A 12,433-nucleotide genomic window follows, 5' to 3' on the forward strand; every position below is an offset into this window, starting at 1 on the left:
AAAGTTGAAGTGGGAAAAGGTACCTGTTAGAAATACCCATTGCCAGAAACAAAAGTGGTAGAGGAAGAGGGTAGAGGAGGGTGAGCAGAACTTCCCTTTTCAGGAACTGCACTGTATCTGAGCTTCACAAACCAAAAACGCTATTTGATACACTTATGTTATGTAAACTCACCCATCCATCCATGTCTCCATGCTTTATTTTGTTAAGAAATCATTTTGAAACCCCCTTCCCTAGCCATCTTAAGTAAGGGCAGATGATTCATATAGTATTCACTTCCTGGAATCCATATGCCCTTAGCTCAGGTTTGCAGGCAGGAGGGTATGCTTAGCTGAGAAAACCCCTTTTCCCCTCCTGGAGACTCTTGGGATGTATGACATCATTTGCCCAGGCTTGGAAACCAGGAAGTAACTGAAGAAATTTAAAAGTTTAAAACAAGTAATAATTATATACTTTGCTATCCATCTACTAATGCAGCAGAATAAGGATTAAAAATGTTGATTAAGAGAGTGAAGTTACGCTTTTAGGTAACCTAATTTAAACCTGCTTAATATCTCATAATAACACTAATTACATGGACTCCATTGGGGGGATTCCCCTTTATTTCGTGTCCTGGCAATACTAAAATAGGAAGTGAGGGAAAATCACAAACAGGAACACAGACAGCAATACAGACTTTATTTTAAGAGCCTACAGATGGTAAGCTAGGATCTTTTCAGATTCCCATTGATTTCTGTGTCCCCAGTGGAGATTTTCTCCTACTTCTTTTCTTGATGGCAAGGTTGTTTCGGGGATAGGAAGGGGAATCTCCCCACAGAGGCCACAGACTGATATAATACCTGACAAGGAATTGGAATTTAACCCCCCTCCATTCAAAACAAACAACAATGTTTGGCTTCAGCTACACTTTAATAATGTCTGTTAAAGCAGGAAAAGTAAAAACAATTGCCCTTGTAGTGGGGTTCTCCACACCCTGCAAAGGTTATATGTTTGTTTTTTTCTAGGGAAAACATACAAAGCAATTATACCTACCTTATTCTTCACTCTCACATGCTTCTCCCCAGCTGCACAACTGGTCTACCCAAAGTTGCTTCTCTTTGCTGCTCCATGGGTTGCAGGCTCTCAGACGTCATCATGTACAATGCAGAACCAGCAGAACTGCATTGTAAGTAAGGATGCTGAGGGCTTGCCCACAACCTGGAGTGGTGGAGAACCTAGTGGCTACAGAGGCCCCCTAGACAAAAGCAAACATTTGCAGTGCTTGGAGAGCCCCACTACAAGAGTAAGTTTTGATTTTTCTCAGAGTTCAGCTTTAACAACTAATTAGTTTAAGTTATTAAAGAAACAGACTAATCTTTTTTCTAGTAGGTAGTAGAAAAAGCTAACTGTCTTTTTTTTTTCAGGATGTGCGGCATTCAGCATTTGGAAAGAGCTGGGGAAAATCTTTCTCTCTTCAAGTCATTTTATTTCTGTATTGTGACTTTCTCCACTGTGGGGTATGGAGATGTCACTCCTAAGATATGGCCATCTCAGCTCCTAGTAGTAATCATGATCTGTGTGGCACTTGTGGTGTTACCACTTCAGGTAAGCTGTACACGTTCTGTCTTGGTTGGTGGTGAAATTTAATGCATCTGACTCTAGTATTAGGACTAAGACCTAAATAGTCAGCATAGTCTAAAGGCAGACATCCTATTTAAATGAACATTTATGGTAGGGCACTTGTCAGAATTATTATTTTCAGTAATAAAAATGAATAAAAATGCATGAATAAAAATGATTCTTCAAAGACCCCCCCCATGTGACCTGGACCCAAGCAAAAGATCTTATGCTCTGTGGCTTCCAGGAGCATTATAGGCATTTCACATCATTAGAGTCTGCAGGGAGCCTGTCAATCAACCTCTGACTGATACTGACACGCATTGATAGGATTATTAACATTAAGATAATCTACTTGACATATTTATTTAAAAACAATCAATATACTATAGTTTTACTGTAAATTGCTAAAGCATCTTAAAGGATAACTATGGTTGAAACACAAAACTACAAACAATGAATATTTTATGTAAATATATAGTTACCCTGTGTTGTCCTCTCACTGCTGGAGGCAAACTTTTAAAGAAAAACTTCTGTTCAGCCTTGGTTTCCAGCCTATAACAATCCCAATGGCACAGAACTGCTGAGGAAAAAGATATCCTATGATGTCAGATCCTCACCCTTTGTTCATTGTCTTGAGCTACCATTCTTATAGTTTGACCTTATATTGGAAACACTATGCATTTTGCTTCATGAAAAGCTTTACAACTCCTGGAATAGAATCATCATGGGGTCTACATTATCAGTTGTAGGCATATGTTCCTTTGAGATGTGGAGTTTAAGAAGCATCTAGTCTTCACAAGGTAAACGTCTTTGCATTCAACTGAAATGCATGATGAGTAAATGAAGTATGGTTAATAAACACAGCTGGTCAAGGCAGCAGACAAGCGAGTTGTGCAGCAGACAAATGAACAAATTAATCCAGAGGACAGACCAGAAATACAATCAAAATGCCAACAAGAGTGTCAGAATCCAGATCTGAACCCATGACCTCTATTGCGTCTATCTGTAGCTCCTTGTACTGTGCCACCTGAACTGCTGGGCAGCTCTCTTGGACAACCTTACTTTATATTTTGTTTCTTTTGAACCTTGAACGCCATGCTTCTCCGATGAACTTTCTGTTTAAGCCATATCTCTGAACTTCCTGTTTGCCAGATTATTGTGCTCTGCTCCAGTCAATACCTGTCCATTTTTTCACTACCACTCATTAATGAACAACCTTTGGCTTATTCATTGATTTTGCTTCTGCCTAAACCCAACCTGCTATCACTCATTATCGACCTTTGGCCTATTCATCAACTACGCTTCCCCAACCTGCTACATTTCTTACAAGACTCCTGCTTACTCACCTCCTGGTGGGGTGATCCTGTGGACTGTGATCTGGTACTAGCACACTGTGAAATCCATCTCCACCATCAGAAGCACTCATGAAAACCAGTTAGTGCGTAGACCCTCCACCTTGGGTGAACCTGCTTCACTTGCCAGGGGGATCTGCTTGTGTATTCATCTTGTTGGTTACTGTGTGACCCTTTCTCCTGCTGGCCTCTGAGCCTGACCCTTGACTGTGACAAGGAGTCAAAGTTTGAGTACCAACAGGCAGCAGCAACACTGATGAACCAAGACTTGTCAGCTACCCCCACAAAAGGTAAAAGAGGAACATTCTTAACCATTAAGAACAGAAACCCCTTATTATCTGTAAAACCAACAAGTGAATAACTTCAGAATACGTTGGCTAAAATTCTGTCACTTCTGAAGGTTTCCTTGTTACATTTCATTTCTACATGGACAGTTTGATGACAAAGGTTGTAGAGTCTTCGGAAAGATACGCTGTCCTCTGGGATGGAGCTCTGGTACAGAACCTGACACCTTTGTATTGACTGGATGTCGGAGAGTCCATCAGGCATAACATAGCATTGCAAAGATTTTCTAGACGCTAAACCCAGGGGCGACAGAATTAAACCAACACTGAAAACTTGCCACTGTTTATTCTGAATAACTCTGCTTCTCCAATACCCAAGCTGTACGTTTTAGAGTATAATCTCCTGCGGGATCAAGACTGCTTACTGTTTCTCTCACTGGCAGGGACCATAATGAGAAATACTGTATATTTTAATATTTTATTTTAAAGTTTACTATTCAGGCTAGAGTACAGTAGAAAGGAAAATTAACTTGTGAACATGATTTTGATTCTTTTATATGCGACTGAAAAATCAGCACTGGATCCAACAGCTGCAGAAGAAAGTCAAATGGCTTCCTGACTTCTAACCATCTTATAGCCAGTTTATTCATGATTGTAGGATGCTGACAGAACCCCTCCCAACTTCTTAACACCTGCTTATTCCCCTGCTTTCTTAGCCCACCCAAAATAGCACTATATTTGGCTATTATGCCCTAAGGGAAACTATAATGGTTTGGAGTCAGTTTTAAAAGTTATCAGTTTTATAAATCAGTTTTTTACTATATGTATACAAGAGGTGGTGATAGAGATGAGGTTGGGGCCACAGTTTTGACATATTCAGTGCACATTTCAGTTTGAGCTATTGTGCTCTGTAAACAGTCACATGAAGGAGCTAAAAAGTTAAAAAAGGAGCTACAAAAGAGCCTAAAATTCTAGCTGAATGCTAAAAGATGAAAACCATTATCATGCCATAATTTTTATGCTCTCATTAAAAGAAAAAAAGTATATATTTGGTTTTTTTTTTTTGTCCACCATACTGAATAATGAAAATTTATTCAAAACCACTGCTCCCTTTAAATGTTAAAATCGATCATACATTTTATTCAGAGTATGGAATGGTTTAGAGATATTACCAAGCCCTTCTTAGGTGTGAAGTAATAAATGAGATTTTAATAAATGAAGTGGAGAATGAATAACAGACAGCTTTCAATAATGAAATTACCACTGGAAACAAATACACTCAAGTAAATGGACTTAATACCATAAAAGAAATGGTTATCCAATTTATTCAGTGTTTTGCTTGAAGTTTAAAATGGAACTATATGCAAACCTCTGGATACACAGCAGAATTATTATTATTATTATTATACAGTATTTATAAAGCGCCAATAGTTCGCTCAGCGCTGTACATTACAAAGGGGGACAGAACATGTGACAGAACAATACCAATACAATGCAAAACATGAGGGGATCGAGGGCCCTGCTCTTTTGAGCTTACAATCTAGGAGGGAGGGGGTGGTGGCACAGGAGGAGATAGCTGTGGGGGATGGAGTGGTAGGAAGAGTGGAGGAGGTCGGCAAGTTAGCAGGGGGTGGGGTAGGCTTCCCTGAAGAGATGGGTTTTCAGGGTGCGCCTAAAGGAGAGGAGAGTAGGTGATAATCTGATGGGTTGGGGCAGGGAGTTCCAGAGGATGGGTGACACCCTGGAGAAGTCCTGGAGGCGGGCATAGGAGGAGGAGACCAGGGAACTAGAGAGAAGGAGGTCTTGTGAGGAGCGGAGTGTGCGTGCTGGGCGGTACTTGGATATTAGGTCAGTGATGTAGTTCGGGGCAGTATGGTGGACAGCTTTGTACGTCAGCGTTAGGATTTTGAATTTGATCCGTTGCGCAATCGGAAGCCAGTGGAGGGATTGGCAGAGGGGGGTGGCGGAGACAGAGCGGTTGGAAAGGTGAATGAGTCTGGCAGCCGTATTCAGGATCGACTGAAGTGGGGATAGCCAGCGGCGAGGCAGGCCAGTGAGGAGGGAGTTGCAGTAGTCGAGTCGTGATATGATGAGGGAGTGGATGAGCTGTTTAGTGGTTTCTGGGGTTAGAATAGGAGATCTATCTTACATGCCAAAATGTGTACTTCTGTTCCACCAGGCTTGTGATTCACACTGCATAGTTAGGCAGGGTGACAACAGTTTTCATTGTCCTATCATTCTGTGTCATCTAAGCAGGCAATCAGCATCTCACTTGGCAATGAACAAGTGTCATGTTATCACTTAGGATGCCCTCTATGGTATTGTGGATCTATAAGGTGCCTAAACACCTCTCTCATTATTCCCTAGTGTCTGAAAATGTATTAGATTGGCATCATTATGCAATTCAGTAGAGCCAGGTTGGTGTACAACACAGAGCCTTCTGATCATAATCTGATTTCTACTGTGAAGAGGGTTTAGGGAAATCAATATAAATACATCTTTTCTGCACCTATATTAGCAATAGTGATGATTTTTTAAATCAATACGTATCTTACTGCATTTATTTATTTGTTCTAAGAGCTCCTTATATTATTATAAGTGCAGAAACGTAAAGTGGTATTAAAATCCACTATTTTTTTTTTCTAATGGGCCCCCTCCAGGTTTATGGCATAATGGGGTTTATTTACTAAAGCTGGAGAGTGCAAAATCTGGTGCAACTCTACATAAAATCCAATCAGCTTCCAGGTTTTGCTGCCAAAGCTTAATTGAACAAGCTGAAGTTAGAAGCTGATTGGCTACCATGCACAGTTGCATCGGATTTTGCACTCTCCAGTTTTAGTGAATCCACCAATGTGCACTGCACACTAGCACAATATAACAGACTTACCTGTCAAATGAAGCCCTCCAATGCTGCGCTCGGTCAGTGCTCGGGTGCTTCCATCTTCTTCCGGTCTTCCTTCTGGATTTGCTCTGTTCGGCCACTTAAATGGCTAGGCCGTAATGATGTTACTCCCACAAGTGCACACTAGAGTCACTTCATCACAACACAGAGCGGATGCCATAAATGTAGTCTGAGCTGCGTGTACATGGCTCCATATACCTTACTGCTGACAGGCATGGAGAAGCATTTATGGTAGAAAACACCTTTAGGGTCTCATCTGTCATACAAACCATGCTTGGTAGCATTTTTTTTAATTTCATTTAATACTGCTTTAAATGTCTGTCAGGTTAAGAGATATCCTCAAGAGATGTTGGGGGTGATTTAGTCCATTGTAGTTCACCCATATCTAAGATATCAGTTTTAGTTTTACTTTGAAAACATTATTTTGTCAGGAAGAAGCCTGAATCCACTGCTGGATTTTTTTCTGCAGAAAAAAAACTATAAATTCCGTGTTTTTCATTTTCTTATTTGGTTGTTGATTCGATTTTTATTTTCTGCCAGTTTGAGGAGTTGGTCTACCTTTGGATGGAGAGGCAAAAATCAGGGGGAAACTACAGCCGTCACAGAGCACAGACTGAGAAACACGTAGTCCTCTGTGTTAGCTCCCTGAAGATTGACCTGCTGATGGACTTTCTGAATGAGTTCTATGCTCATCCTCGGCTTCAGGTACCAAGTATGGCCTCTGCACTGTGAAAGGGAGCCAATAACCTACTGATACTACAGTCATACTGTAATAAACTCGCATTTTTTTAAAAATGTATGCTGGATTAAATGGTTAGGTCCACCCATTTAGTTATAGGGAGAGCCCAATGGGCCAAGTCAGCCCCTGGCTTGTTTTATGTCTTAGATCAGTGGTTCTCAACCTGTGGGTCGCGACCCCTTTGGGGGTCGAACGACCCTTTCACAGGGGTCCCCTAAGACCATCAGAAAACACATATTTCCGATGTGTAAAGAGCAACTACTGTGTAGAAAGCAGCTGCTGTGTTGAAAGCAGCTACTCTGTTAAAAGCAGCTACTGTGTTGAATGCAGCAGTATTGGAGGTAAAACGACACTCATGAATTATAATTACTGGGTAAATAATTTTATGGTTGGGGGTCACCACAACATGAGGAACTGTATTAAAGGGTCACGGCATTAGGAAGGTTGAGAACCACTGTCTTAGATAGTCCAACAGTGAGATCTTCTTGCTTTAATTCCTGACACTGTTTCTGTCCACCTGTTTGTTTAGTCTCTTCCTTTTGCATTCTCCACAATATAAAATAAGTAAAAGTATGGTGGAAGCCCTCATGATGACCACAGCAAGTGAGCTGACCCAGGAGATCTCACCAGTAGATTCCCTTTAGAGATATAAGTAGCTGTGAAGTGGTTTAAACCACCATCCACCAAAGACAATATCGGTTTTGGTTGGTTTGACCTTTCAAGAATCATTCCATGTAACCCATTCAAAATAACCAAATATTTGATTACACAAACATTAAAATGAAAAAGTCAAGGGAAGAAACATTGGGCAGGAAAAGAGCACACTAAAAGCCGCTGGCAGCACTGGAAGATGATTTAACAAAACCGATAATTTTGTATATGACCAGCTAACCTCTTTAGTGACTTAGGCTATAGATACAATTTTTGTTTACCTTTGTTTTTCTGTTTGTCATTTACATCCCTTTTCAGGATTATTATGTTGTTATTCTATGCCCAACGGAGATGGATATTCAGGTTCGGCGAGTACTCCAGATACCATTGTGGTCTCAGCGTGTTATCTACCTTCAAGGGTCGGCACTGAAAGATCAGGACCTCATGAGGGCAAAGTAAGTATGAATTGGAGGTACAGAGTTTTGACAGTACAGGGGGTTTGGGTGTGGCCATAGACCAATCAGATTTAAGATGTTATTTTTTGCAAATATTGTGTTCAGGACCTAGAAAATCTGCGACATATCTTGAAAGCTTAAAGCAGTATTAAACCCAAAAAGCAAATATTTAATAAATTGAAGGATACTAATTCTTAGATGTGATGGCTGCATTCGTTTTCTATTTTAGGCTTTCCTTCCTTTATTTTCACCTGGTGATCATACTAGTAGTTTGTTATTTTTGGTGTTCGGCTTCAATTTGGTAGTTTATCTAAATCTGCTAGTACATCAAACACTCCCCTCCACCTAGATCAGTGGTGGGCAACCTTTTTTTTCAACTGAGCCAAATCTCGCCAAAACCACGATTGAAATTTATTTTGAGAGCCACATTTTTAAAACTGAAAATACATAGGATGGTACACTGTTTTTAGTTTCAATGAGTTTTTATAGTAATTCATCCCCCATAGTAATTCATCCCCCATATAGTAATTCATCCCCCATATAGTAATTCATCCCCCATATAGTAATTCATCCCCCATAGTAATTCATCCCCCATATAGTAATTCATCCCACATAGTAATTCATCCCCCATATAGTAATTCATCCCCCATATAGTAATTCATCCCCCATAGTAATTCATCCCCCATATAGTAATTCATCCCCCATATAGTAATTCATCCCCACATATAGTAATTCATCCCCCATATAGTAATTCATCCCCCCTATAGTAATTCATCCCCCCATATAGTAATTCATCCCCCATAGTAATTCATCCCCCATAGTAATTCATCCCCCATAGTAATTCATCCCCCATATAGTAATTCATCCCCCATATAGTAATTCATCCCCCCATAGTAATTCATCCCCCATATTAATCCATCCCCCATATAGTAATTCATCCCCCCTATAGTAATTCATCCCCCATATAGTAATTCATCCCCCATATAGTAATTCATCCCCCCATAGTAATTCATCCCCCCATAGTAATTCATCCCCCATATTAATTCATCCCCATATTAATTCATCCCCCATATAGTAATTCATCCCCCCTATAGTAATTCATCCCCCCTATAGTAATTCATCCCCCCTATAGTAATTCATCCCCCATATAGTAATTCATCCCCCATAGTAATTCATCCCCCATAGTAATTCATCCCCCCTATAGTAATTCATCCCCCATATTAATTCATCCCTCATATAGTAGTAGTAAGTAAGTAGCAAGTAGTAAGCCAAGTCCCCCCTGTGTCAATTCACTTACTTTTGCTCCGCGCGTTCCTCTCGCCGTGTTCCCGCGCCGTTCCGGTCTTCAGGGCGGACTGTGAGAGGAGCCTAGCTCCTCTCACGTTCGTCACGCTGCCCCGCCTACACACATCCTGACAGCCAATCACTGGCTATCAGGATGTGAGTGGCAGCGAGACTGGCCAATCATTGCATTTGAGCGCGCTGCCCTGGCTGTTTTTTTTTTTGGATCACGCTGCAGAGTCCCTGCCGCCCGAGAGGAGGGAGGGGAGCGGGCGCCCGGCACACAAGAGCCGCATTAAAGCGTGTAAAGAGCCGCATGTGGCTCGCGAGCCGCGGCTTGCCGACCACTGCCCTAGATTAATAATGCTGCTGTCCAAAGGTGTCTGTATTGCTCACTCATCCAGAGTGTAGGCACCCTAGCACAGGATGGGTATTACTGGCCAGGCCACCAGGTGAAAACAGAGGGAAAAAGCCTTAAAAAGACAACAAATGCAGCTGCAACATCTAATGATTGGTAAGCTGCAATATATTACAATTTTGGTTTTGGGTTTAATACCACTTTAACTCCAGGTAGTTATAAAGTGTATACATTATTGCAGTTTTGAATCTTTATAAAAATCATTAAAGTATTTTTAACCACATGCCGCCCAGCCACTGTATAAATACGGCGGCAGGGAAGCACGGGCAGGCAAAAGCACGCCCCCTACCTGTGAGGGACCGCCGAGCGGCACCACTAGCACTCCACTGGTCAGGCGTGCCCAGAGCGCGGAGTCTAAGCCCCAGGGTACTTGTTCACCAGGGCCCCTGATGGTGGGGATGGACTTGTAGTACCCCGAGACCAGGTCGCCTCTGCTGAGCACACCTGTCAGTGGTAGTGGTGTTCGCCAGGGGCTCCAACCAGGGAGAGCCAGATGTGAGGAGGTCGGGTGACCCCGATGGGATGGATGGATGGATGGCTGAGCAAGTGCGTAGTCAGACAGGCCGAGTCGGTATTGTAGAGGACGGTAAGGTACAAGGGAGCAGGCAGAGAATCGTCGGGTCACACGCCAGGTCAGCAGCAGGAGGTCAGATCTAATAAGGGGCATCCAGGGAGAGAGGTCAGGCAAGCAAGGGTCTGGGCAGGAGAAATCAGCAAGGTCAAAGGCAATCCGGGTCAATAACTTACTAGGCACAGGTACAGGAACACAGGAAGCAGGTAAGACCAGAAGGCAACGAAATGACAGCTCAGGGACCTTTAAATATCCCGCCCTGCGCTGCCATTGGTGCCCAGCGGGCGGCCGCGGCTTCTACTGCGCATGCGCGAACTCGAACGCCGCGGCCGGCCCGGACCTAGTGCCCGTGCGCTGGGTGGAGCAGTGCGCCTGCACCGAGCCCATCGCGGCGGGGATCGAGGAGATCCCTGACATTGCCCCCCCCCTACGGGCAACCTCCGGATGCCCACCCGATCTCTCCACCACGGGTGATCACGAAGAAACCCCCGGACAAGCCTAGGTGCATGGACATTATGGGCTGGCTCCCACGAATTGTCCTCAGGGCCGTAGCCCTTCCACTTGATGAGAAATTGGGTCTGGCCCCCCCTTCGTCGGCACTTCAGGATTGCCTCCACCTCGAATTCTTCTTCCTCTTCAACCGTTACGGCCTCCGGGGGCCTGGATTCCCGTTCTGGGAAGGCATCAGGGACTACTGGTTTCAACAGGGACACGTGGAAGACAGGGTGGACCTTGAGTGTCTCAGGGAGAACAAGTTCATAGGCCACCTCATTGACCATTCGTTTGATGCAAAAAGGGCCTATAAATTTAGGTCCCAACTTCTTTGACGGGCAGAGCAACCTCAAGTTCGACGTAGCCAGCCAAACCTTCTCTCCGGGCTGCAACACCAGATCCCCTCTTCGCTTCCTATTAAAAGCCCTCTTGTAGTCCTCTTGGGCTTGATGGATGGCTTCCTGTAGTTTCCTATTGTTGGAGGTGAAGAAGGTCAGTGCATCCTGTGTCGCTGGAATCGGGCATTCCGGGACCAAGTCCGGGAGGAAGACAGGATGAAACCCATAGTTGGCGAAGAACGGGGACTGTCCAGTTGCTGAATGGCAAGCGTTGTTGTACGCGAATTCCGCCAAAGGAAGGAGTGGCACCCAGTCGTCCTGAGAGAATGATGTGTAGTATCGAAGGTATTGCTCCAGGGTCTGATTGGTCCTTTCGGTCTGGCCATTGGTCTGAGGGTGAAAAGCCGAGGAAAGGGACAGCTTGATATCCAGGGCTTTGCACAATGCCCTCCAAAACCGCGAGGTAAATAACCTTTTTAATGCTTCAAAAGCTTCCTGTGCCTTGGGCGTCCATCTGAATCGCGTCCCAAGCTTGGTTAACTGAGTGATGGGGGAGACCAGACCCGAGAAGTTCTTGATGAACTTCCGGTAAAAATTTGCGAACCCAATAAAACGTTGGACACTTTTCCTGTCCGTGGGTTCAGGCCAATCTAGGATCGCTGAGACCTTCTGAGGGTCCATTGCGACCCCCGTGGTGGAGATGATCAGACCCAGAAATGTAACGCTAGCCTGTTCAAAGCAGCATTTCTCTGCTTTAGCGTACAACCCGTGCTGCCGCAACCGCCCCAACACCTTTGATACATGTACCCTGTGCTCCCCCAGGGAGGATGAAAAAATTAAAATGTCGTCTAAGTAGACGATGACAAAGATGTCCAGGAAGTCCCTAAAGATGTCGTTCACAAAGTGTTGGAAGGTGGCTGGCGCATTGCACAACCCGAAAGGCATGACCAGGTACTCAAAATGGCCGAAACGGGTGCGGAAGGCCGTCTTCCACTCATCCCCCTCCCTTATGCGAACCAAATTGTAGGCTCCCCTTAAGTCCAACTTGGTAAACACTACTGCAGTTTTTAGGCTCTGGAATAATTCAGGTACCAGTGGTAATGGGTAACGATTTTTAACGGTGACCCTATTCAGCTCCCGATAGTCAATGCATGGCCTCAAAGTCTTGTCCTTCTTTTCTACAAAGAAGATCCCTGCACCTGCTGGGGAAGTGGAGGGACGGATAAATCCCTTTCGGAGGCTATCCTCAATATAGTCCTTCAGGGCCCCTAATTCTAGCTCAGAAAGGGGAAAAATTTGCCCGAACGGAATTTCCGAACCGGGCAACAGATCAATAGGACAGTCATATGGGCG

General features: G+C 43.8%; 1 protein-coding gene across 3 annotated transcripts in view; it reads left to right on the plus strand.

Annotated features, from left to right (window-relative positions):
• Window positions 1-12,433, plus strand: part of KCNT1 (potassium sodium-activated channel subfamily T member 1) — a 556,984-nt gene that overhangs the window by 448,831 nt on the left and 95,720 nt on the right. For all 3 annotated transcript variants that reach the window (XM_089677057.1, XM_089677058.1, XM_089677059.1), the window contains exons 11-13: window positions 1,402-1,582; window positions 6,676-6,840; window positions 7,844-7,980. In XM_089677057.1, coding sequence (XP_089533183.1) covers window positions 1,402-1,582; window positions 6,676-6,840; window positions 7,844-7,980 — 483 coding nt within the window. The remainder of the gene's footprint in view (window positions 1-1,401; window positions 1,583-6,675; window positions 6,841-7,843; window positions 7,981-12,433) is intronic.

This window comes from Staurois parvus, unplaced genomic scaffold (assembly GCF_062004578.1).
Source record: "Staurois parvus isolate SC_StPar_1 unplaced genomic scaffold, SC_StPar_1.0 ptg000176l, whole genome shotgun sequence".
NCBI classification, from domain to species: Eukaryota; Metazoa; Chordata; class Amphibia; order Anura; family Ranidae; genus Staurois; species Staurois parvus.